A 25,261-nucleotide genomic window follows, 5' to 3' on the forward strand; every position below is an offset into this window, starting at 1 on the left:
GAGAGAGAGAGAGAGAGAGAGAGGCGGCCGGGCGGGCGGGCGGGGAGGGAGGCGCGAGAGGGAAGAGCGAAGCCTGACGCAGCGGCGGCAGCGCAGTGAGCCGAGCCGTCCCCACCGCAGCCGGCCGCTGTGAGCGCGGCGCCACGGGCGCTCTTCCTTCGCCTCCGGCGCCAGCGCTGCGCGCGGCCCCCTTTAGGCCGGGACAGGAGCTGCCGTGGGCAAGGCGGGGGGGGGGGGGCAAAGGGAGGACAGCAGCCGCCGCCTCCTCCTCCTCCTCCGCCGCCTCCCCTTCGTCCCCGCTCCTCCCGCCCCGCTTCTTCCTCAGCATGATGTTCACCCAGCAACAGCAGCGGGAACCGCCGCCGCCGCCTCCTCGGGCTTGAGGCGCCCGCCGCCTGGCGAGGGAAGGAGGGAGGCGCTCGGTCCCTCCTTCCTTGGCTCCCGGGAGGGTCTCCCCCTCCTCCTCCTCCTCCTCCCCGTCGTCCATCTCCCCTCCCGGCCAGGAGGGGCCGAGGCAGCAGGGCTGGTGGCCGGGCCCCCCCGCTCCGGACTGCGGTGCATGTTCGCGCCCTGCGAGTGCGTGAGGCGAGGCGGCAGGAGGACCATGAAAATGATCCGGTTCCGGAGCTCGAGCATCAGGTCTTTGAGCCAGGAGATGAAGTGCACCATCCGGCTGCTGGACGACTCCGAGATCTCCTGCCACATCCAGGTGCTTCTACCCGGCTGGGCTGCGAGGAAGGGGCTCTGGGGCGGGCACCACCCACCCCACCCCTTGCGCCCCTTGCAAAAAAGGGGGCTGGCTGGCGGACGCCCCCCCCCCGGCATCCCTGCTGGCTTCCCTCCCGCCGCCGCGCAAACTCTCCCTCTCGCGCGCACAATTCCCCCGAGCGCATCAGCGCAGGGAGAACTTCCTCGCAGGCGAAGGGCTGGGTACCACCCGGCGGGTGGGTGGGTGGGAGAGCCGCGCTTGGAAATGGAAAATTGGTGCTAAAAACCTGGGAAGTGAACCAAGGAAGGGCCTTCCCAGGCTACTGGTTTGCAGCGCAGCGATTCCGTAGCTGCTGCGCATTCCTTGCGTGACATCCAGACGTGCTTCCTCGAGAAAGCCTTTCTGCTTTGCAGGGGCTGCAGCTCTGCAATAGCAAAAGCTGCGTGATATTGTTGCTTTTGGGGACGGGGAGGGGATGTGATCCTTTTTCCCACTCAGAGGGGCCATTGTGGGTTGGGGTTATCTTTGGATGGCATGTGCTATGTACTGAGAACAATAGGATCCAAACTGAAGCAGTCTGATTGGTCCTAGAACAATAGGATCCAAATTGCAGCAGTCTGATTAGTCCTAGAACAATAGGATTCAGAATGCAGCAGTCTGATTGGTCCTGGAACAATGCAGCAGTTTGATTGGTTGGCAGGAACCACCCAATCCTGCTCCAGATAGAAGTGAATCCACAACCTGATTGGCTTACAGTAGAATTCCGGAATTAGCCAATCATGTGCAGCCCATTGTGTAAATAATGTATATAAAGCAGATACTGTGAGGGGACTTTCATTCATTCCTCCTCACCACTATGAGCTGAATAAAGAGCATGAAATCACTTTGCGACTCTGAGTATATTTCACTGGCGACGAAGGTGGGATCCCGCTGAGCTGACTGCCACACACAGCACCGCAGCACCGCCACCTGCCGCACTGCTGCCTCGCACCGTGTATCCAGGCTTCAGCTCCGGGACACAAGGAACTCAGAATGGCAGCCAACAGCAGCTTCTCGCCATTCAACCCAGCATCTGGAGACTGGGAAGCGTACGCCTCCCGTTTCACCTTCCTCCTAGAAGCCAAAGGGGTCACCGACGAAGAAGATGCCAAGAAGAGGGCGATATTCTTCAGCGTCTGCGGAGAGGAGACGTTTGAAATCGCCCGGGCTCTCCTTGCGCCTGAAGACGTCGCTACTGTTCCATACAAAACAATAATGGAACAGCTGAAGGGGCACTTTTCGCCGCAGCCCTCAGTGGTGGCTCGTCGAAATGCCTTCTACGCAAAGCGACAAGCCCCTGGGGAAACCATAACTGGGTTTGTGACCTCTCTCCGCCAAGCCGCCCGGTTCTGCAACTTCTCAGAGCTGGAGAACATGCTTCGTGACCGTCTCGTCGGTGGCCTGAAGGATGAGAAGCTGCAACGACGCCTCTACGCTAAGAAGGACCTAACGTTCCACGTCGCTCTGGAGGAGGCCCTGGCAACGGAAGCTGCCGAGAGGTCGACGCAAGAGGCACGGCCGAGCCTGCCATCCCAACCGAGGGTCCACCATGAAGACCTCACCGACGACTCAGGATCTGACAGGGAGGAGGTGCACCGAGTACAGCAGCGCACTCAAGCAGCGCACAGACCACAGCTGCCTCGACGAGAAGGAGGAAACTGCGCAAGCTGCGGGGAGAGTCACGAGAGGAGGACCTGCCGTTTCCGCAACGCAGAGTGCAGGCAGTGCAGAAAATCGGGACACATCGCCCGGGTGTGTCGGGCTCGGCCCACCCGACACCAGGCATCAGATGACCAACCCAAGAGCCCCAGGTCCCGGGGCCCAACGCACCAAGGCAACTCGACGGAGCTCACGGACTGCCAGGTATACCAGTTGCCCCACCCCAACGTAGAGAAAATTTATGTAGAGGTACAGATAGAGGGGGCCCCATGCCGCATGGAGCTTGACACGGGTTCAACTCTATCCATAATCTCGGCAAAGACCTTAAGGAAACTGTGTCCTACTGGGGGTCCCAAACTCAGGCCGGCCCCATTCACCCTACGGGACTTCCAGAAACGTAAGGTCCCCACAATGGGGGTGGGGACCTTCAGGGTGCAATACCGAGGGCGGACGCGACAACTGGACTTGCTTGTGGTCAAGGGCCCCTACATTAGCTTACTGGGATTGGCATGGTTTGGACCACTGGGGCTAGCTGTCACCGGGGTGAACCACACTAGCTTACAAGTGGACGTGGACGCCATATGCAAGGAATTTCCAGGGGTTTTCGACGGAAAATTGGGACAGTATACGGGCCCCCCCATTGCGCTACAGCTTGACCCCGCAGTACGACCGGTCAGGCTCAAGGCCCGCCGGGTCCCGTTCGCCTTGAAACCCCGTATAGACGAGGAATTGGACCGACTCGTGGAGCAAGGAGTGCTGGAGCCGGTGCCTAATGCCCCCTGGGAAACGCCAATCGTCACACCCGTCAAGCCTAATGGTTCGGTCCGCATCTGCGCAGACTACAAATGTACCATAAACAAGGCCCTCACGGCCCACGCATACCCAGTGCCAGTGGTCAGCCATGTCCTTGCCACCCTGGCTGGGTCGAAAATTTTTGGCAAGCTGGACTTGGCCCAAGCATATCAACAGCTGCCAGTAGATGAGGCCACAGCAGAGGCACAGACGATTGTGACGCACAGAGGAGCGTTCAGGGTAAAGCGGCTGCAATTCGGGGTCAGCGTGGCACCAGGCATATTCCAGAATCTAATGGACTCTCTCCTTAAAGGGATTCCTGGCGTCACCCCCTTCTTCGATGATGTGTTGATTGCCGGGCCCACACCAGAGGAGTTTGAGGACCGCCTCCGCACCGTTCTGCACCGTTTCCAGACGGCGGGTCTCAAGGTGAAGCGAGAAAAATGTCTACTAGGAGTGCCTCAGGTGGACTTTCTGGGATTTATGGTGGACGCAGAAGGGGTCCACCCGACGGGGGACAAGGTACGGGCCATTTGTGATGCCCCAGCGCCCAAGAGCAAGACTGAACTTCAGGCCTTCTTGGGACTATTGAACTTTTACCATTCCTTCCTTCCCCACAAGGCGGCGGTAGCGGAGCCCCTACACAGACTCCTGGACAAGCGGGCCCCTTGGGTGTGGGGCCAGCGCCAGGAGGCTGCATTCCAGGCAGTCAAGGACTTGCTTGTCTCAAACTCTGTCTTGGCACACTTCGACGAGAGGCTGCCAGTGGTGCTAGCATGCGATGCCTCACCCTATGGCATTGGCGCTGTCCTGGGGCACCAACTCCCGGATGGAAGAGAGGTACCGGTGGCGTACTTTTCCCAGACACTCAACGCAACCGAGCGGAACTACTCGCAAATTGACAAGGAGGGTCTGGCAATCGTGAAGGGAGTAAAAAAATTCCATGATTTCTTGTACGGGCGGCCCTTCACCGTGGTGACTGACCACAAGCCGTTGCTTGGCTTGTTTGCCCCCGAAAAGCAGACCCCCCAAGTGCTGTCTCCTCGCGTCCTCAGGTGGTCAATTTTCCTTGCCAGCTACCAGTATGCACTGATTCACCGACCTGGGAAGGCGATGGGCCATGCGGACGCCCTCAGCAGGCTACCACTACCGGAAACAGGCCCTGACCCAGCACCTGCACAAGAGGTTATGAGCCCGGAGCTGCTTCCCGACCGCCCCATTCAGGCACAAGAAGTTGCACACCATTCCAAGAAGGATAGGGTCATCTCCCGGGTCCTGGACTGGGTGTGGAGGGGATGGCCCAGCAGCAGCCCCGGGCCAGAATTCGCCGGCTACACAACCCGCAAACATGAACTGTCGGCCCACAAGGGGTGCCTGTTATGGGGAAGCAGAGTCGTTGTTCCCCAGCCCCTCCGCAAAAGGGTCCTCACAGCCCTACACGAGACACATCCAGGGGTAGTAAGAATGAAGGCCCTTGCCAGGAGTTATGTGTGGTGGCCGGGGATCGATGGAGAGATAGAGGCTTGGGTCAAACACTGCCAGGCCTGCCAAGAATCCCGCCCAGATCCCCCAAGGGCCCCAGTCCAGTCCTGGGAGTCCGCCCGAGCACCATGGTCACGCCTGCATGTGGATTTCGCTGGCCCCTTTCAGGGAAAAACATTCTTCATAGTGGTGGACTCCTACACCAAATGGCTGGAGGTCGCACTGGTACCGTCCACTTCCACGTCCGCAGCCATCCGGGTACTACGCAGGCTGTTTGCAACCCACGGGCTCCCTGACACTCTCGTCTCAGACAACGGGACTGCATTTACGTCAGGAGAATTCCAAACCTTCACAGCACAGAACGCCATCCGCCACATCCGTTCAGCGCCGTTCCACCCTGCCACCAATGGCCAAGCAGAACGCATGGTGCGGACCACCAAGGACACCCTCCGCCGCATGACGCAAGGGGACTGGGAGTACCGCCTTGCCACATTCCTTCTAGCACAGCACAGCACCCCCAGCTCAACGACTGGCCGGAGCCCCGCGGAACTACTAATGGGTCGGCGCCTTGCAATCAGATTGGACCGCCTTCACCCCGATAGAGCTCAGGATGAGGTAGTCGTGGGGGAAGGCAGGAACCCCCGGACCTTCGAGGCCCAGGACCCAGTGTACGCAAAGAATTTTGGGGCAGGCCCGGCATGGGTACCCGCCACAGTCACCAGGGTCACTGGCCCAGTGTCGTACGAGGTGCTAACGGATGGGGGGCAATGCTGGCGCCGCCACTGCGACCAGATACGGCGACGATTCCCGGGAGAAACCCAGGAGGAGGACAGGTCAGAGGAGTCCCAAGGGAACAGCGGGACAGTGAGGCCCATAGAGCAGGAGGGGCCAGCAGGAGAGGCAGAATCAGTAAATACAGAGAGGACCCGTGAGGCCGAAAGGACACCAGAACCAGAACCACGACTGAGCGAGCCGGTTGCACCAGACCAAACAACCCCATCACAGCCAGCATCCTTGGAACATGAGCCAGAACCTGGGGCCCGGACCAGGGAACACCACAGGCCGCAACGCACACGTAGGCCGCCGGCATACCTTGAGGACTATGAATGCGACCTCCCGGGCAGGACTGGAACTTAGAGGGGAGGGGTGTTATGTACTGAGAACAATAGGATCCAAACTGAAGCAGTCTGATTGGTCCTAGAACAATAGGATCCAAATTGCAGCAGTCTGATTAGTCCTAGAACAATAGGATTCAGAATGCAGCAGTCTGATTGGTCCTGGAACAATGCAGCAGTTTGATTGGTTGGCAGGAACCACCCAATCCTGCTCCAGATAGAAGTGAATCCACAACCTGATTGGCTTACAGTAGAATTCCGGAATTAGCCAATCATGTGCAGCCCATTGTGTAAATAATGTATATAAAGCAGATACTGTGAGGGGACTTTCATTCATTCCTCCTCACCACTATGAGCTGAATAAAGAGCATGAAATCACTTTGCGACTCTGAGTATATTTCAGCATGGATGGCACAGCTCTGGTTGGGTGAAGCCCATGACAATGCAGATGACGGGAGAAGCAACTTTTCCCCACCATTTATTAGTTGTTGTGTTTTCTACTACTATAGGAAACTTGTGCATGTTGAATTTGACTCTTGGTCTGTCTGGGTGGTACTGGTGATTCTGAGTCAGGGCGGTCAGCACTTTTTATTTTTTAAGAGTTGAGCACCGCCTTACTGTGCTGCTCAAGTACTGTACAGGAGTGGTCATGTAGTCCTTTGAAAGAAAGACATAAATAAAGCGCAAGCACCACAAGAGAAGACTAAAGTATTCTGGTGATGAAATAGTGTGCCGACGATTTTTGCTCATTGAAAACAGGCTGTTATGGATAGAGATGAACTCTTGCTGTTATACTTTCCTTATATGCTCCAGAATAGTGTATGGTATTTCTAGGGACATAGAATTCAACGGGGTGCTGGGTGGCTGGTCCTGTTGCACAGGAGGTTTCAGAAAAACAAGGCTCTTGGTATCTATGTATGGTGTCACTAGGTATATTGCAGCACAGAAATCCTCAGCCTTTAGACGCTTACTTATATTTACATTTTGCATCTGTATATCGGGATGGTTAACAGTATGTGCAGCAGTTTTCCCTTTTTCCTGTGTGGTTAAAAATAAATAAATCTCGGACCAATACACAACCCAGCAACTGAATTAGGAGCTAGGGAACCCCCTGGCAGCAGCTCTAGCTGTGTTCGGTAATAGAAAAATATTTATGCTGTTTGTGGGGCTTAAGCAAAAAGAATGATCAGGGCTGTCTGGCAACCAGACAGAGAATGTATAGCTGATTCCTGACAGGCTAAATCAAATAATTAATTGATTACATGGAAATAAATTTTGAATATTATTCCTTTTTGAGATATTGAAAGGAGTACAATATAGCTTATTAATTAATAAACATAAGGAAAGCCAACACTCGCTGTGCAAGGGCCATTTTTAGTTTTCTCTTTTTCTTGAGCTCTTACATGAAAACCAAAATAGCATGGAAAAATAAATATCCCAGCAAATTAAAACTAATTATCACTTATTAATCAACAAAACATTCAGTTGATTAATCTACTAGCCTAACTGATGAAAGATTTCAGTTCTATTCTAGAAGGAATGTATGGGGAACATAACCTCTGCTGAGAGTGGTTGGCAGACTGCATTTTTCAATGCCTCTCTGACAAGTGGAGATGGACAATACAATTAAGAATCTATTAACCTCTTCCTCTCTCTTTATTTCCAACTGCCAGGAATTTTGTTCCAGTATGTTGTGCTGTTAACACACCCCAGTGGCTTTTAACTGGAGGATTTAGTAGCAGGCTTCATGAAATACAGGAATGGCTGAAATCTATTGAATATGAAAGCTACTATCTTACTATCTAGTTCCCCAAGGGGGGAAAAGATTAGTGAACCACTATGCACTATATAGAAATGGTTGACTGAATGTGTGTGGTGTAGAGGAATTTATTTACCTGTAGTAGGAAAACATTCATTTGATATATGTGTACTACAGAAATGTTGATTTGATAGATTGCCAAGGAACTGTAACATGAAGTGTTGGGTTGTTGATATATTGGTCATTTAAAAAATAGAGTACATATCTGATAATGTTCAAGATGGTTTAGCGCAAGTGGATACTTGAAGCAATTTGAATAAGTCTTTCTGCTTCCATGAAAGAATATTTTGAAAGAGATAGTTGTTTCTTTGTTTGGAGATATTAAGTAGGTGGGGCAATATAACTTAAATCACTAACTTTTGTTTTTGTGAGTATATGTAAATGTCTATATTTGATAGCATTTTTTTCATAGGGCAGAAAAGAAAGAATTTGCAGTTATGACAGCAAATTTACTTATAGCAGATAAGTAACAGTTAGCAGCTTGGAGTTTTCTTAGTACATCAAATAAAAGAAAGCTGAGTACACTGATCAGGAGTGGGCTATCAATTGCTGTAGTGACCCAAGAAGCTGATGCCAAAGCATAGGATTTGAACCTGTCCTTTGTACATAAAGATGGGCTTAACTGCAGGGAATGGACCATTCCTAGGTTTCCTCATCACAGTTGGATGATCAGGAGGCCAAGAAGACCCTATTCACTTACTGGATGATGGAGAAGTGGGTGAGGATATATTGACCTGTAGTCCAGAGTCTACACTGGCTGGCCATAGTACACACCCACATGCATCGATCTCTGCTCTGCTTTGGCCCCAATCAGGTATATGGACCTGCAGTATCCCTTCCTCACACAAACCAGTCCCCAATTGCTTAGACTGCCAGTGGATTAATTACACACTGCAGGCAGAAATCGCCTTGGGTGCTGGACACCATGGTTGAGGTATGCGATCAATACTTTGCTATGGCCAGTCAGGAATCATATGAATATGATATACAGCAGCAAGTGGGCTTCCATCTGTACACTACGCCTAGTTGAGAGGCGGGAGTCAAAGCATATACTCCTATTCATATTTGTTGTCACTCTGCACCATGATATCTATAAATATGGGGTAGAATCTGGACCATGCTCATAAGATGGTGGAGTGGATGACCCAGCCTGGGTACTTGGTACAGCAGCAATGGCCAGGGAGACATAGCCATGAAACTTCATTCTCCTTTGCCAGAACCCTTCTCGACCCTGGGGCAGGATTTGAGGACCTGTGTCTGGTGTTGGGCCAACAAGGCTAATGGGATGCAGCTTTGCTTGGCCTCTGATACCAGTTGAATGCTTACTGGTTACTCTGAGGGTAAATTTTGTTTTTATTAGATTGCTTCAGGAGGAGTTATGGGGCAAGGTGCTACCAGTAGGCTGATGACACTCAGCTCTACTTCTCCATAACATCCAAATCAGGTGAGGCTGTGGCAATGGTGGTGGGATGGATGAGGAAAAAGAAGCTGAACTTGAATCCTCACCAGTTGAAGGCACTGTGGGTCAGTAGTTCCTGTGTTTGGGAACTTGGTCAACTGCCTACCCTGAATGCAGCTGCACTCTGCTTGAGGAGCAGGTTTGCAGTTCCAGGTGATTTTGGATCCAGCTTTGTCCCTGGAGTCTCAGGTGCCCTCGGTGGCTAGAAGTGCCTCTTCCAAACTACAGTTGGTACAACAACTGCACCCATTGCTAGACCAGGAAGGCTTGGCCACAGGAGTTCATGCACTGGTTACCTTGAGACTGAATTAGTGTAATGTGCTCTATGTGAAGCTTCCCTTGCACTTGATCCGGAAACTGCAGTTAGTGCAGAATACTGCAGCACAATTGCGGAAAGGAGCGAGATCTTATTAGCATGTAATACTTGCGCTCTGAGATCTGCACTGGTTGCTGCTTTTTACCGGGTCAGGTTCAAAGGTTTAGTATTGGTACGTAAAGCCCTTAAAAACTTGTGATCCATCTGTCTGCAAAATTGCCTTACACCCTTTTGCTCTGTGAAACTGGCACTGTTACAGGTGCCACGTAATACCTGTTCTGCAGTCGTAAGAAATCGATCTTTTAATGTGGCAGAAACTACACTTCGGAACTCCCTGCTTATTGGCATCTGGCAGGTGGCTTCACTTTATTCTTTTCAGTGCCTTCTAAAACTATTTTTGTTTCAACCAGCCTACCCAGATATTTAGAATGCTGATGGGTTTTTAGTTTATTGCTAGTTTTTAATTCTTTGAACGTTTTAATTGTTGTTACTAATAATCTTGTTGTTTTATTCTTTTTGTAAGCCACGTTGAGGTTTTCTATAATCAAGCAGTATATAAACTTTATGTAATAAATAAATATTGTATATTTTATTGTTTTCCAGTGGTTTGTACCAAACTGTTTTGTTGAACACTGCCTTGGTATTATTTTAATAAAAAGTACATAAAATATTTTGAATTACTACTACTGTACTATTACTACCACAAACTATAGCAACAGCAACGTTGCAAAGTTTGTGCTGCATCTAATGGAGTAGAAGTGCAACCTTCATACAACTTTAGTCAGTTTTACTTGTGTTTCAGTCAGTTTAGTTTCATTCAGTCAGGACAGTTGGAATTCAGATTTGCCGGTGTAAGGGAAAGCTCAGGGATCTCATTCTTCTCCAGTCTTGGGGAGATGGTCCTCGTTCTGCAGAAGTTTTAAAGGCAGGGTCCGTACAGTCTGTCATGGCCGCTGGTTTTTAAGAGGTTTCACATCAACTTTTGTTTTTTTCTATATGAATGGAAAGCATTCAGCATGTTTCTGTTAAATGTTCCTGGGACAAGTACAGTGGTACCTCGCAAGACGAATGCCTCGGAAGACGAAAAACTCGCAAGACGAAAGAGTTTTTTGTTTTTTGAGGTGCTTCGTAAGACGAATTTCCCTATGGGCTTGCTTCGCAAGACAAAACGTCTTGCGAGTTTGTTTCCTTTTGAAGTGGGAACTGGGCTGGCAGGGAGCAAGTGAGGGAGCGACCTACCTTTTCCAGAGGGATCCTCTTCTGGAGAGGGCACAGAGTAGGCAGGTGGGCTGGGATCCAGCGGATCTGGCTGGGTCTCTGCGCTGCCGCCGCCGCCTCTCTCTCTCTCTCCCCCTCCCCACGTGGCTGCTCCATTTTGCCCTAACTGCGCGAAGGCAGGAGGAGGGGGACCAAGGAGGAGGAGGCATCCACTACACTTGGGCTGCCGCGAAGGCGCCTTTGTGGGGGTGGGAAGAAGCCGGGAGCAGCTGCCGAGACTGTGGGGAGCCGGCGGCGTGGCGCAAGGTAACGGGGGGAGCAAGGGAGAGTCCGTGCTGGGTGCTTTGTGCGTCCGCCCTCGGTTCCTGGGCTCGAACTTCCTTTGGCACCTCGTGGAGAGAGAGGGAGAGAAGCGGGCTGGGGCTTCGATGTGGGACACGGTTTGGCCGAGCGAAGACGCGGCAAGGCTTGGCGACAGAGGAAGGGGGGCTGTTTTTGTGGGGAGGTGGGAGGGGGTGTCTTTGCCTCTTCCCGGCAACAGATCCTCCAGGCTGGGGAAACTCCTCCTGCTGGGGAGCGACCCGCTTTGTGCTTTGCCCGCTATCCCATTATAATACAGTACCAGGGTGCATCCGTGCTTCGCAAGACAAAAAAATCCGCAAGATGAAGAAACTCGCAGAACGGATTAATTTCATCTTGCGAGGCACCACTGTAAATGAAATAAAAATGCACGTGTGGTTATGTGTGTTTTACACATTGTAAGTTACATAAACAATTTTTTCTGACTTGTGTTATTTATATTCATGTTGCAGCCCATTACCAGCAATTCAGAGTTTGGATTCTCTTTTGGGGGAATTCTCCTATCTCATGCAAATTTTTGTGTGCTGCTATTGATAAAACAGCCACGGAGGCTTGTGTAAACATCCACTCTTTACGCTGCCTGTATGAATCTAATGACCTTAGTGGAGTCATTTGAGGACACTTCCTGACATTTTATGCTAGAAGAAAAGACATGTACTTTGGGAGGTTCATGTTCTTGTAGCTCCAGCTGGTTCTGTGTCATGTGGACTAAATTCTCTGCAGATAGTGCCGTGAAGCATCATGCGCTGGCATGTGTTCACTGACAGGCTGCCAAGAGGGTAAATGAGTATGGAACCGGCCTCAGGTTTAGTGGAATGCCAAGCAATAGGAGGAACAGTCTCTGAGACATTGTATGTATATCAACAATTATTTCATAATGGAATGTTATAGTGATGATCTCAAAGCTTACATGAGAAAGTGAGCATTAATGTCCTCCATAATGCCATTAAATGAAGCATTATTAGAAAAATAAAGTAAAACAGTCTCTAAATATAGGATTTGAAACCAGCTTTTCAGCTGTGCTTGTTTGGCATTGCATATTACTAGACTGTGGGCAAATTCATGTTGATGCACATAGAGAATATGGGATTTGGTGCTCTGGGAGCTGCGAAGGGAGGCATATGCTGGGAAGTGAGCATGAAGTGACTGGCTTCCATCCAGTGCAGACTTAAATTATCCCTATGCACATCTTGCTTAGATGTGTGTGTTGTTAAATATAGAAAACTGTTACTTTCACAGTCACAAAGTCATTTTAAAAAGAGGAGAAGCAGGAGAGCTGTGAAACCTGATATTATAGTACATGGTGCTCTTTGGTTCAAAATATTCTGAATTACCCAGTCTGCTTTCAGGTGCCCTTCAAAGCCTCTGCAATAGCCTAGGGACAGCAGCCAATAGGTGCTTCAGAGTATACTTCCCTTTTAAGATTTTGATTTACCCGTTCCAGCCAGAAGCACCACAAACGACTAACTTCCAAAGCACCCTTATGCTGTCGTTTAGCATTTTATATCAATAATCTTTCAAACAAAACATCTGCAATGACTCTTATTTGTAGTGCATGTGAAGTTCCAGACAAACACTTATTCAAAACAATCCCTCTCCAACTTTACAGAAAGTGTTACAGCAGCATAAGGAGGTATAGCATGAGACTCTGGATCTCAGAGAGTCATGGGTTCAAGTCCTAGGTTGAACAAAATATTCCTCTGTTGGACTAGATGACTCTTGTGGTCTCTTCCAATTCTACAATTCTATGTTTCTAATATTAAATCAAAGTAGCAGGCTATTAAACACACCAGAAAGGACATTATTGGTTATGTGGGATGTCTTTAGTTTATTCTTTTTTTGAAAAGCAGCAGCAGTAGTTTGCCCTCTTTCCCCAGTGTAATTTTTTTAGTGTTCCTGTGAAAGTAGCACTAGCACTGGAATGTTAATGTTCTTTGAGAATTGGATCTTAGGCACTCAAAAAGGAACGTAGTGCCTAACCCGGGTGATGAGGACTTCCTTTGTGGAATCATTGAGTGGGCTGAGGAATGTCTCAAATGAATCAGGCTATTACAGATTCTAACCAGCTGGTTAAAAGGCAGTAGCCTTATCATATAGGTTATTGCATGGCTTAGGGCTAGATTTCTTGACCAAAGGTCAACATTCAATATGCTGTTTTTTCATACATGGGACTTGATGATTAGCAATTAGGTGAACCAGGCAAGTGGCAGTGGAAAGGGTCAAGACCCATGGCAAGACATAAGCAATATTTCTGATGACATAGTTGCCCTGGTGTTTGATTTATTTCTTAAACCCCCTTGGGACTCAGCTGCTTTGCAGCATCGTTGAGTAAAACTGCAATGGCACAGTGGAAAAAGGAGACAAGTAGAATGGAAAATAACCTGAAATCATAACGGCCACAGTCTGTAACACGCAGACTCTTTGTAAAAGATGGTTGACCTGCCTGACCAAACGCAAAGCTAAAAGGATTTCAGTGAAGATTTAAATAGCAATTGTAGACAGACATAGCTTAAAGCAGTGGAGGATTTTTTCCCAGTCAGGTTGGCAGATAGATAGTCCATGTCTGCAAATACAGGAATTATAGAAAAACAAATCAAAGACTTCTTATTCTTCTTAATTGAATTTATATACTGCCCTATACCTGGATGGTAAGTTTGCCAAACCCATGGATAATACATATATTTCAGTGCCTGTAATATAAAGACCTTAATCTAGTGTGGGCAGTCTTCAAACTTGTAGGATCTTTTTAATTTATTTTTTTTAAATGGTGGCCCAAAGTTTGCCAACTAGAACCAGGTGCACGGCAGTAATTGGTGTGTGCGCCAAAGGCGCTATTGAGGGGGGGTGATGTCACGTGACATTGCGAGAAGTGCTGACATCACCACTCAAAACTGAAGGGTTCTCAGTCCTCTCCTTAAGAACTTGGGGGGGGGGAATGCTTCATCCCCCCAGCTGGTGCACCAGGTATGGGTACAGGTGTACACTTAGAATTAAGAAACAGAACACCTCTGGCCATGAATCTGTGCTATGATATTCTGTGTGCTCAGCCCAGGAATTTGTTTTCAGCTTACAGTCATTCCACTCCCAATTTTTTTTAGATTTCCCATTTTCCTGGGGCTTTTAATTTAGATTTGGACCAACATACTTAGGTCGCTTCCAGAAGACTTGTTTATTGAGCATTCATCCTGATTTCTTTGCAGGGAGATTAGACAAGGTTGATGATTGAGTGAACATTCAATCTGATTTGTTTGTAGGAAGGCAAGACCTTGTTAAATCAAAGCAAGTGTTTCCACCTCACCCCCATCACTTTTCTTATCACAAAATTCTGACCTTTTGGGGAAGCGTGTTTGTTGTGCAAGTCCTCCCAATCAACCTGAATTTGTGACTCAATCTTACCCCCAAAAAGTGGCAGCCTGGGAGTGCCTTTGAGTCTCACTGCTCTTTTGAGGAGTACCTGCCCTTTGTCCCACCACTAAGGCCAGCCAAGACGTGCTCCTGACATTGACAGTGAAGAAGGGCAAATTCATAGCGTATAGTTTAATATCAAACAACACCAAACTAAATGTAAAGCTTTCAGTGCTTGGTGTTTAATGTTGCCATATTTTTTGGACGGATGTGGTGCGGAATCCACTTTAGAAATAACAACAGGGCTGTGTAGATTCTGCACTAAAAAAAATCGCAACAGTACCCTCAAAGCTCAATTTTGTGGTTAATATTCATTACCCAGATTAAGAAAATCTGACCATATTTGCTTGTTCTGCACAACTTAATCTGTTCCTGCTGAATCTCAGGGAAAGCCTTATGAGATTTCATGAGCCCCGTCCAACACACTTTCAAGAACATCGTTTTGTTTGTTTTTAAATAAAAGCTGTGGTTTTCAGAAAGTTAAATTCCACGTCAGTGCCAACTTCTGTGTTTATGAAGTGGTCCAGAGCTGCAAAATGCACACAGCCATGCATATAATTCAAAGTCATGTAGCTTTTTGCATTGTGGGAATGCAATTCAGTCTTCTTTCCCTTTCCTCTCTCATTTTGTATACTTAATTTAAACTATCGTCTTATGGCTGTGTGCGAAGAAAAGTTTTGTTTTGTTTGGAGAATGCACAGCTTAGCTGCCATCACCAAATCTGAAATAGAGGTTCTTAAGGAATTTGAAAGCACCACTAGTATCTGTGGTCCAGGAGAATAAGCCCTGTTGAGATCACATTTCATCTGGCAATGGCGGATGTCCTCACAGTAGTTAATAAATCTGCTCCAGAAAATCTGGACTGTAGGGAATTCCCATCACAGATGGTAGAGTGATCCAATCTGCCTACTCACTTTCCAACAAAGGAGACTTAATGTCTTTTTGATTATGTGCAGTCTGACAGGTGTTGTATACCAGTGGTTTAGCAGCTCGCTCTGGCAATTCTTCATGCAGATCAGCCTTTTGGCATTCATCACCCAACTCTTGTTCCAGACTTCCTCCTCTAGTTTCTCATTCAGGTCTGTGTTCCATGCCAGGGTGTGAAACCTGCATTTCCTAATGAAAATATCTAATAAAAGTAATACTTGAATGAAAGGGGTTGGGGGGGGGCGGAGTGAGTTTTTCCAAGGCTAACTGAAGTAAGTTAAGAAGTGACTCTGACTGATTTGCAGAGAGCAGGGCATTTTTGTAAGACTCTTGGTGTGTGTGTGGGGATCAGATTTTATTAAATAATCATAGATCATGTTTTCAATGTTTATATGGAAACCTAACTTTATTCCTTGCTTGATTATTTGTAGCAATTATTGTGTGCTGAGGTAGGTTGCCTGGTTTATGTATGCCAGCCTAGTTGTAAAACACACGTAAAAAACTCTCTTGACCTCCTTCAGTAGCAGATGTTGCACCAGAGTTGTGCTTTCATAAATATAATACAGTAGTATTTAACATTCTTATAGGTTCATTATAGGTTATTTCTACTCATTCTGATGTGATTGTATGTTTAAATTGTTTCCCCTTAGGAGCAACCTGTGGCGTAAAAAATGAAAATGTAGGATATTGTTTTGATATACTGCTAGTTATTGTACAATTAAAGTGAGATTATCTAGTTTTCTATTGATTTTATGCAGTTTTATTATGTGGAGTTATTATCTTTTCTACACAGATTTTAAGTGTTTAAATGTTCATTTTTTTAAAAAAAACCACAAATCATATAATAAATTACATTTGATGGTACATTTTCAGAACCATTTCCTGTAAGCAGAGCCTGTAAGCAGAGCCTCTGATATCTGCTTGTACACTGTGCTCTGAATTGCACATAGACTGATCTTTTCAGCTTGCAGGATATCCTACTGGGCAGGAAACTATTTTGGAGGCAAATATAGGATATGATGACCTTTGGTAGCATCTAACTCTGTTTCTGACATTACTGTACCTTTGAAGAGTTCACTCAAAAGCCAAGTTATTTATCTGCAAAACGGAACTTCTTATTACGTGTGTTCCATGAGCCCTTTACTGCAACGGGCAAGATGCAACTGTATTGACACAGTTGACTTCTATCATTTTCATCTGCACAGTTACCATTGTAATCACCTACTCAGATGGTCAATAATTGTGTCATTTCCTAACTCCCAGTCTCTCCCCCCTCCCCGACCTTGAGCATTCATGTGATATGCTCTTTTAAAAATATATATTTAGTAGTATGTGCTAGGCTTCGTATCTTATGGATAGGTTCTCTTAAAAATTAGTTCCCTTTCTCCAGAATCTCTTATTTGAAGTTCCTCCCCTTAAGCGATGCTTCATCGCAGCATATGTTGACGGCAGCCTTGAGGCACAGGGCCAGTGGTGGCTGGGAGATGAACACCACTGTCAAGAGGCGGCAGTTTGAGAAACAAGGAAGAATAAGAGAACAATAATGGGAATAGAGACCTATGGGGCCCATGTGTATGTGCGCAAAAAAGTGCCTTGGACATGGGAAACAAAAGGTTAAAGGATTATGCAGACAGCACAGCAGGCAGGAGATTTAGTGAATTTATATTTATCCTGCAAGTGATGTCAGAACCTCAATAAACAAGAGCGCTGATCTGCTGTGACAGTTAGCTCATAAATAGTAGCCATATAAGAACACAGAGTGGACATATTTAAAGATTGCTGTTGATGCATGTTTTGCTAGGCTCTGTGAATTCAGACCTCACTCTTTTCTCAAATAGCAGACGGAGTACAGCATTTCCTCTTGTCCAGTTTTAGTGCCTGCATGTTTGTAATTTATATTTATCAACAAGATGCTCCACATGAGTCCATATTTTAGGATGAATTGGTCAAGCTGAAAATGTCCCCAGAGCCAGTGAGAAAAAAATTATTGAGCTCTGAAAAATATAGTGCCCATAGGTGGTGGTTCTCTCTCTCTCTCTCTCTCTCTCTCTCTCTCTCTCTCTCTCTCTCTCTCTCTCTCCCTCTCCACCCTGGGTTCCTTCAGGAGGAAAGGCAGGCCATAGGTGTAATTCAATAAATGACATTTTATTGAATATTTTGTTTTCATATGTTTTCTGCTGCTTTGGGGGCCTTCAAAATTTGATATGTAAAGAAATAAGGAAATGGCGCTGGTGGTGATGCTAGTTTGCAGAGGAATTGTTGTTGTTCCAGTGGTGCATCTGCTGGTTTGTTTACTGTTCACATGGATTGGTCTGCAGGTGTGATAAGCAATCTGAATAAATTTTAAGTGAAAAGCTGGTGATGGGGAGCACCTAGACAGGCAAGTGTCCTGTTTAAATAAGGACTGAAGTTGGTCTACTGTATTGGACGTTAAAATATGCATTGTTTCAAGATATCTTTTTTGCTAAATATGTTTATTTTAATTTATTACTGTTGGATTTTCTTCTCAAATTGACTTGCCTATTGTTTTGAATGTCAGGTGGACTTGCTATGCTTTCAGGTCTGAGAATGTGGGACTTTTCCTGTGAAATACAGCTATCTAATCACGTACAATCAAGTATAACACTGCTTGTTTTCTGACTCATGCTGATGTCTGGGGAATAAATTGGGGAGATGAAGTCCCAAAAGTGGACAGGAAAGAATTGGGGGGGGGGGGCAGAGCCTTTTTTCAGCCAGAACTCACTGGAACTGAGTTCCAGCACCTCTCAAGTGGGTGCCATTGCCATTATAAGAGAACAAAGGAGGTGCTCATTATCAGTTCTGGGACCTCTTCTTCTAGAAAAATAGCACTGTTTGGGGCCAGCACACTTTGAATTAAAATTATTCTTCTTGGACACTTAAGAAGCACATCACTATGTGATTTGTTTGTATTGGGCCAATTTATTTTTCATTTTGTTGCATCCTTGATATTTTATCCCTCCCCCTTCATTGTAATTTGTGGCTTCCCCTTTTTTTTTTGTTTTCATGCTAGTGGGTACCAACCTCTTTATTTTTGTTGTTGTGGCTTTGATAGATTTGTTAATCTCATACATTCTGAGACTTTCATAGTAACATAAAACTGGATATACATTCCCACCACAGTTCAGCTGGTCTCTCTGTGTGCAGATTCTTTTATATTTTCACTGGAAAACTTAATTACTTCACCTGAATCCTTGAATTAATTTTCATTCTTGGTATGACTATTTGTATCGCAGAGACAACTCTGGGGGCTGCTGAGGTTTGAAGGATAAGAGTAATCAGTTCAAAGTTAAACAAAATCTACCCAGCTGAGCATAACAATATCCCCAGAGAAAAAGAGGCAGAATAGCTAAGTGAAATGTGAAGTGTAAATTGCATAGTTGCAGAGCATTCAGTTTCAATCAGTTTTAAAAATGAACCTTCTTACTGGCTTAATTCTTCTTAGGAGCAACAAAAACCTCTCGTAGTCAAATTCATTATATTGCAGGTGCAAGACAGGCAACCAGTGTACATTCTGTTTGATTATATGCCGTTCTGTTGTCCCTACATCACCATGAAATTTCTTTTGAAAGTCCAGCTTTGATCGCTTTGGTTATTGTAGGAATATAGGAAATTGCTTCGCATTGCGTGTGTTTCATGGTCAACCATTCAGTACTGTCAACCAGACGGGTAGAGCTCTCCAGCTCACAATCGCATACTTTTCTTTTAAAAAAAATGTTTTTATTAAATATTTCCTTGGCTTACAAAAGTACACCCAGCCTTTAGGATCTTTAATGTTCAGTGTGTTTTACCACTGAGCTTTTGCTCCTTCCTTGAGGTAACAACCCAAAGGACTGACATTGCCTTCAGTGGAGTTCCACTTCCTTTGAAGACAGGTTCACAACTTAAGTGTCCTTCTGCATCCAACTTTGAGTTTGGATGTCCAGGTTACAGCAGTACAGCTGAGGCTTGCCCATCCCTTGAATTATCATACCCAGCCATAGTGGAACATGTCTTCTGGATTACTGTAACATGGTCTATGTAAGAATGCCTTTGATGAGTGTTCAGAAGCTTCAGCTGGGTCAGTTATTAGGATAATGAGACTTCATTGCTTCACTGACTAGAAATATATTCCTAGGCACAATTCAAAGTACAGTGGTACCTCTGGTTAAGTACTTAATTCGTCCCACAGGTCCGTTCTTAACCTGAAACTGTTCTTAACCCGAAGCACCACTTTAGCTAATGGGGCCTCCCGCTGCTGCCGCACCGCCACCGCACAATTTCTGTTCTCATCCTGAAGCAAAGTTCTTAACCTGAGGTACTATTCTGGGTTAGCGGAGTCTGTAACCTGAAGCGTATGTAACCTGAAGCGTATGTAACCCGAGGTACCACTGTAGTGGATTTGAACTTTAAAGCCCTAAACAAAGCGGAAGTCAGGTGCTCAAAGTGGTGGCTTCTCCTATATGAACCCTACGCAGGTCTGAGAATTTATAAAACCTATATGCAGTTGGGGACGTCTTGATTCTCTTTCAAAATCCCCTGATTATGTGGGCACCAGTAGCATAAGTTGAGCAGAGTTGCAATGGAGATAAGCTTCAAGACAGTATGCATCTGAAAAACAGTGCTGAAAATCAAAGAAGAGAGAGAGATAAATTAATTTGTTTTACAGGAAATCAGAGATGACATGGCAATGGAGAAGGAAAGGAAGAAAATGCTTCTAAAACTGACCGAAACATGTGAAGAATAGAAAAAGAGCAAGGTTCTTTAGACAAGTGTCTTCCTGCATTGGCTGGTAATGATGAAACATTAAGTAGGGCACTCAAAACCTCCATTAATTCAGGAGTACTTTTATTCTCTGGGATTTTGATACTTCAAGGAAACCATGCACTTTACCTAGGTATCAGAAGGAAAAGCTTGATTTGAGAGAGAGAGAGAGAGAGAGAGAGAGAGAGAGAACTGAACTTGCTGAGACACCCAAGTCCCGCTTTTTACAAAAAAAAGATCACTATTGACAAAGGGTATCGGCTCCTATGGTGATTCAGACCAGCTGATAGCTTGTAAGTCCTCAGAGAGTCTGTAAGGATGAATGATGTCCTATCTGCAGTAAGAGAAATCTGCCCAATAGGATTGCCCCTTCAGGTGGTACAGGGGGAGTCCTAAGAGAGGAACACAGACAGTCAGAAATTATAACATTTCTTGACAAGGCCTATTTGAGAATTTGGTTTTCACATGTGCTGAAAATGAGAGTGAACATTGCCAAGTCCCAGCCCTCCAGTGAATCAACTCTCCTTTCACACAACCCACAAATCAGAATTTGTAACAATACAGTGGTACCTCAGGTTAAGTACTTAATTCGTTCCGGAGGTCCGTTCTTAACCTGAAATTGTTCTTAACCTTGAAGCACCACTTTAGCTAATGGGGCCTCCTGCTGCTGCCGCGCCACCCGAGCACGATTTCTGTTCTCATCCTGAAGCAAAGTTCTTAACCTGAGGTAATATTTCTGGGTCAGCAGAGTCTGTAACCTGAAGCACCTGTAACCTGAAGCGTATGTAACCTAAGGTACCACTGTATTTAGAGCTGAGTAAATGATAAACAACTAATGATTTCTGTAACTGGTTGTGCTGTGATACAAAAAAAGGTTCCCTTTCCCCTCCCTGCCAAATGTGGCTTGTCCACTGAGAAACTCCCCCCGACTTCATTGGATTTAAATGGTGGAATATCAGCTTGTGAAATCCAGTCCAGGGAATGGGAACTTTACAGACGGTTGCAACTCTAATGCAAAGTGTTGCAATATGTCTTAGTTTGACAAGCAGTCTTCATGCTGAACCAGCCTCACACAGACTGGGAAATGGTTGCCAGCAATTCAATTTGATTGGCTGGATACTTGTAGTTTTAATGAAATATTTATTATTTGATAGTGCTAATCATTATTTTATCATGGTGTCCTTCCTGTTGATATGAGACAAAGAGTTTCTTTCGTTAGAACATTGAGAACTGCCAAGGCTCTGATTGTTTTGCCTTCTTGCTTGTTTCTTTCCAAAGGATTTGTCAATGTCTTTTGCTGGGAATTAGAGATGTGTTTCAGAGCGTAATTGTGCCATTTTTGAAGCAGCCCAGTGAAGAGAAAAGTTAAACACTTCTTGTTATAAGCAGAGAGGTTGGGTCATAGGACGTGTCAACGTGATAGGATCATTTGACTGGAAGAGGCCAGGTAGTTAGTGACTCTAGCTCAGTGGTGGCGAACCTATGGCACACATACCAGAGAGGGCACTCAGAACCCTCTCTGTGGGCACGTGCGCCATCGCCCCAGCAGGGCCATAGCTTCCATGCCGGGGTGGGAGGGGGAGGAGAGGAAGGCTCGCGCACACCGTCCAGGGCCTGGCAAGCATCAAGGGACTGAGCAGGCACTAACTTTTAATGCGCCAGGGCCTCCCGCCAGTCTCTTTTTCCTACTCGGGAGTAAGTCGCCTTGAGTTCAGCAAGGCTTTACTCCCAGGTCAGTAAGCATATAAAGACGGCAATCTAAGAAGGGGCTGCTGGGTTTACATGTTCGCTGGGCTTTCCCACAGAAGCCAACAGAGAAATTCATTCCGTGGAGGCTGCGATCAAACAGCAGCCAAAGAAATGGCAAAATATAACAACAACAACAACAACAACAACATCATAATAATAATTAATACACAACCCATCTAGCTAAGTTTATTTATTTATTTATATTTATATGTATGTGCACACACAATCATTATTATCTCATATTAAAAACTAGGAGAGGGTGGCTCTTAGTACAGTGTACACTAGTGGCCAGAATTGTGGAACGTTCTAGAAAAAATGTATTTCCAAGGTTTGATGCCTGATAACATCACTTTGTTTTTGAGTAATACCAGTGCTTTTTTCCCTGTGGGGACGCAGACCCTTAAACATTGTGAATTTAACGGGAGAAGAAATTCACTATATTTATTTTTACTGATTTGAACTGTATTTATTTTCCCCCGGTGGTGATTTTCTTGAGTCAAAATGAGAGTACCCCTAAACATTTTTTTTTAAAAGAAAAAAGGCACTGAGTAATACCATAAAATTATATATCAATGGAAAGATAATTTAATGAAGAATGTAATGCAATAACTTTTATGAAGGAATATTTATTACAACAGCAGTCATGAAGAAGAAACGAGAAACACAGAAAAAATGAGATATACAGGTTAAATTGCCGTGTTGGCACTTAGCGATAAATAAGTGGGTTTTGCTTTACAGTTTGGGCACTCGGTCTCTAAAAGGTCCGCCATCAGTGCTCTAGCTGTTTGCTCCCAATGTGGGGGTGGCGGGGGGGGGGGGCGCTGTTTGCCCTTCATCAGCTCCTCATAAATCAAGCTACCCAATCCAGACTGTGTGTTCCTAAAAGAGAACAAAAGTTAACAATGTGACGACAACTTGCATGTGTAGTGTGCAGTGCAGTGTTGGCTCTAGCTAATTCAGATAAATCATCCTAGCTACATGCTCACTAATGCAATCCTGTGAGTGTACCACATTTACATTTCTAAGCTATTAAACTCAAGACTGGGTTGTATGGCACCTGATAATTAATATACAAATTGAAGAGAATAATGGGATATATTTTTCCTGGATGGTAGGTGAAAGATCTCATGTTTCTAAAAATAAATAAATTGTACTTATAACCTTTCTCTGTAATAGGCATGTTTACTACAGGTGTGAGGGATGCGGATGATGCTGTGGGTTAAATCGCAGGGCCTAGAGCTTGCCGATCAGAAGGTTGGCAGTTCGAATCCCCACGACGGGGTGAGCTCCTGTTGATCAGTCCCTGCTCCTGCCAACCTAGCAGTTCGAAAGCACGTCAAAGTGCAAGTAGACAACATGACCCAGAAAAATTGTCTGCAGAAGTGGACAAATGCTGGATCCCTTGGCCAGTAAAGCGAGATGAGTACCACAACCCCAGAGTCGTTCATGATTGGACTTAATTGTCAGGGGTCCCTTTACCATTACCTTTTTATGGCACATGGCCAAATATAGACACATGCAGCAGAATGCCATGGGGCAAAGTTTCCAAGTATCTGCTGCTACTCCAAAGTGTGGGTGGTGGATCTCTCATGTTGGAATGCCCCTCCCAATCCCTCAAATCTCAGAAACCCCACACCTGTAGTAAGGTAAAGGTAAAGGGACCCCTGACCATTAGGTCCAGTCATGACCGACTCTGGGGTTGTGGCGCTCATCTTGCTTTATTGGCTGAGGGAGCCGGCATACAGCTTCCGGGTCATGTGGCCAGCATGACTAAGCTGCTTCTGGCGAACCAGAGCAGCGCACGGAAACGCCGTTTACCTTCCCGCCGGAGCGCTACCTATTTATCTACTTGCACTTTGATGTGCTTTCGAACTGCTAGGTTGGCAGGAGCAGGGACCAAGCAACGGGAGCTCACCCCGTCGCGGGGATTCGAACCGCTGACCATCTGATCGGCAAGCTCTAGGCCCTGCGGTTTAACCCACAGCGCCACCCGCATCCCTCACACCTGCCTTCAGATGTCTTCTAAAGGTATAGTTCATTGTCTCCTTGGCACGGGGGGGGGGGGTCACATAACTCCATACCCTCCAACATTTCTCCAATGAAAATAGGGACATCCTAAGGAAAAGTGGAACATCCTGGGATCAAATCAGAAACCAGGGCAGCTTCTGTAAATCTGGGACTGTCACTGGAAAACAGGGACACTTGCAGGCTCCGTACCACCACGCATTGCTTAATGCTATAACCATACAGTTGCTATAACCTTGGACTTACCAGCTCTACATAGCTTTGTTTATCTTATCTTATTTACAGTATTTATATTCACATGACAGTTCTCTGAGCAGTTTACAAGTAAAAATAAAATCCGTAAGATACAAAGTTAAATAGTAAACATGAAATCTAAAACATAATAAAGACAGCAAAATCCAAACAAAAGTAGCGGCAGAAAATAACATAATTAAAAAGCAGGAGAAGATTTTAAGATTCAAAAGGCTGGAAAAATAACATGCCTTTGCCTGGCGCCAAACAGACCACAATGTAGGTGCCTGGTAAGCCTCTCTGGGAAAGGCATTCCATCACCAGGGAGCCACCATCAAAAGAGACCTGTTCCTTGTATCCACCCACAACACGTCTGCACCCAGAGCAGGGCCACAGGTGGCAAATGTAGTAAAATACCTAAAGCAGAGTCATTATGATGCCTTTCCGCTAATGGTGCTGTAGACTCTCTTTCCACACACTGCTCTCTCTTGCCACTTAGTGATGCTGCCAGAGTGCTAAAAGCTTGAATTCCATGGAGGTCTAACATATTCCAAAATGTTTCCTATTAAATAGGAACTTCTTAAAGTGCGCCATTTGTGATACTGACTTCCTAGCTTTTAAATGATCGTTATCGTAACATAATAAAAACCACACATTCACATTTAAGGAACAGGGCTTATTTTAAAGTCTGGAAATAATGCTCAGACATCACTGGCTCATTTACCTTGGATAAATACATAAAACATGCATGGCATCGTAACGGATGTTCTGTTCAGATGAATGTTAGGAAATGGCAAAGTTCATCTTTGTAAAATAACATTGCTAATATGTACTCTTTTCAGCAGCTGCTAAAAACATTCATGTTTAGATAGATCTACCCAGATGCTTAGAAAGTTGAGGGAATTTCATTACAGGGGGAAAAACAACTTTTGTATGTTTTGAAAGTAGGGCTGTGGGTTTTCCCTTATTTTACTGTTTTATCTTCTGTAAATCGCTTTGAGTTTTTGTTTTGTTTTTTCAATCAAGTGGTACATAAATTATACAAAACAAACAAACAATGCAACAGGTTAGAATCTCACTTTATTTAGGTTCACACAAATAACTTCTCACTTGCAAAAGTATTTTTGGCATGCAGCATTTCGGAGAGGGGGGGTTGCTGTTTAGAGGGGCTGGGGGAACCCAATTTCCTTGGTTT

At 45.9% G+C, this 25,261-nt stretch overlaps 1 protein-coding gene and 1 long non-coding RNA gene across 4 annotated transcripts in view; one reads left to right on the top strand and one right to left on the bottom strand.

Annotated features, from left to right (window-relative positions):
• The window catches only part of LOC309542799, a 390,515-nt gene that overhangs the window by 124,816 nt on the left and 240,438 nt on the right, over window positions 1-25,261 (bottom strand). The window lies entirely within an intron of this gene.
• FRMD3 (FERM domain containing 3) overlaps window positions 34-25,261 on the top strand; it is a 134,832-nt gene continuing 109,604 nt past the window's right edge. The window contains exon 1 of one of the 3 annotated variants that reach the window (XM_082241579.1): window positions 34-709. In XM_082241579.1, the coding sequence (XP_082097705.1) occupies window positions 560-709 (150 nt within the window). In that variant the 5' untranslated portion in view covers window positions 34-559. The remainder of the gene's footprint in view (window positions 710-25,261) is intronic. The other 2 variants (XM_082241578.1, XM_082241577.1) reach the window with 2 other exon arrangements.

The sequence above is a fragment of the Podarcis vaucheri genome (genome assembly GCF_965113315.1).
Source record: "Podarcis vaucheri genome assembly, chromosome: 11".
Taxonomy (NCBI): Eukaryota; Metazoa; Chordata; class Lepidosauria; order Squamata; family Lacertidae; genus Podarcis; species Podarcis vaucheri.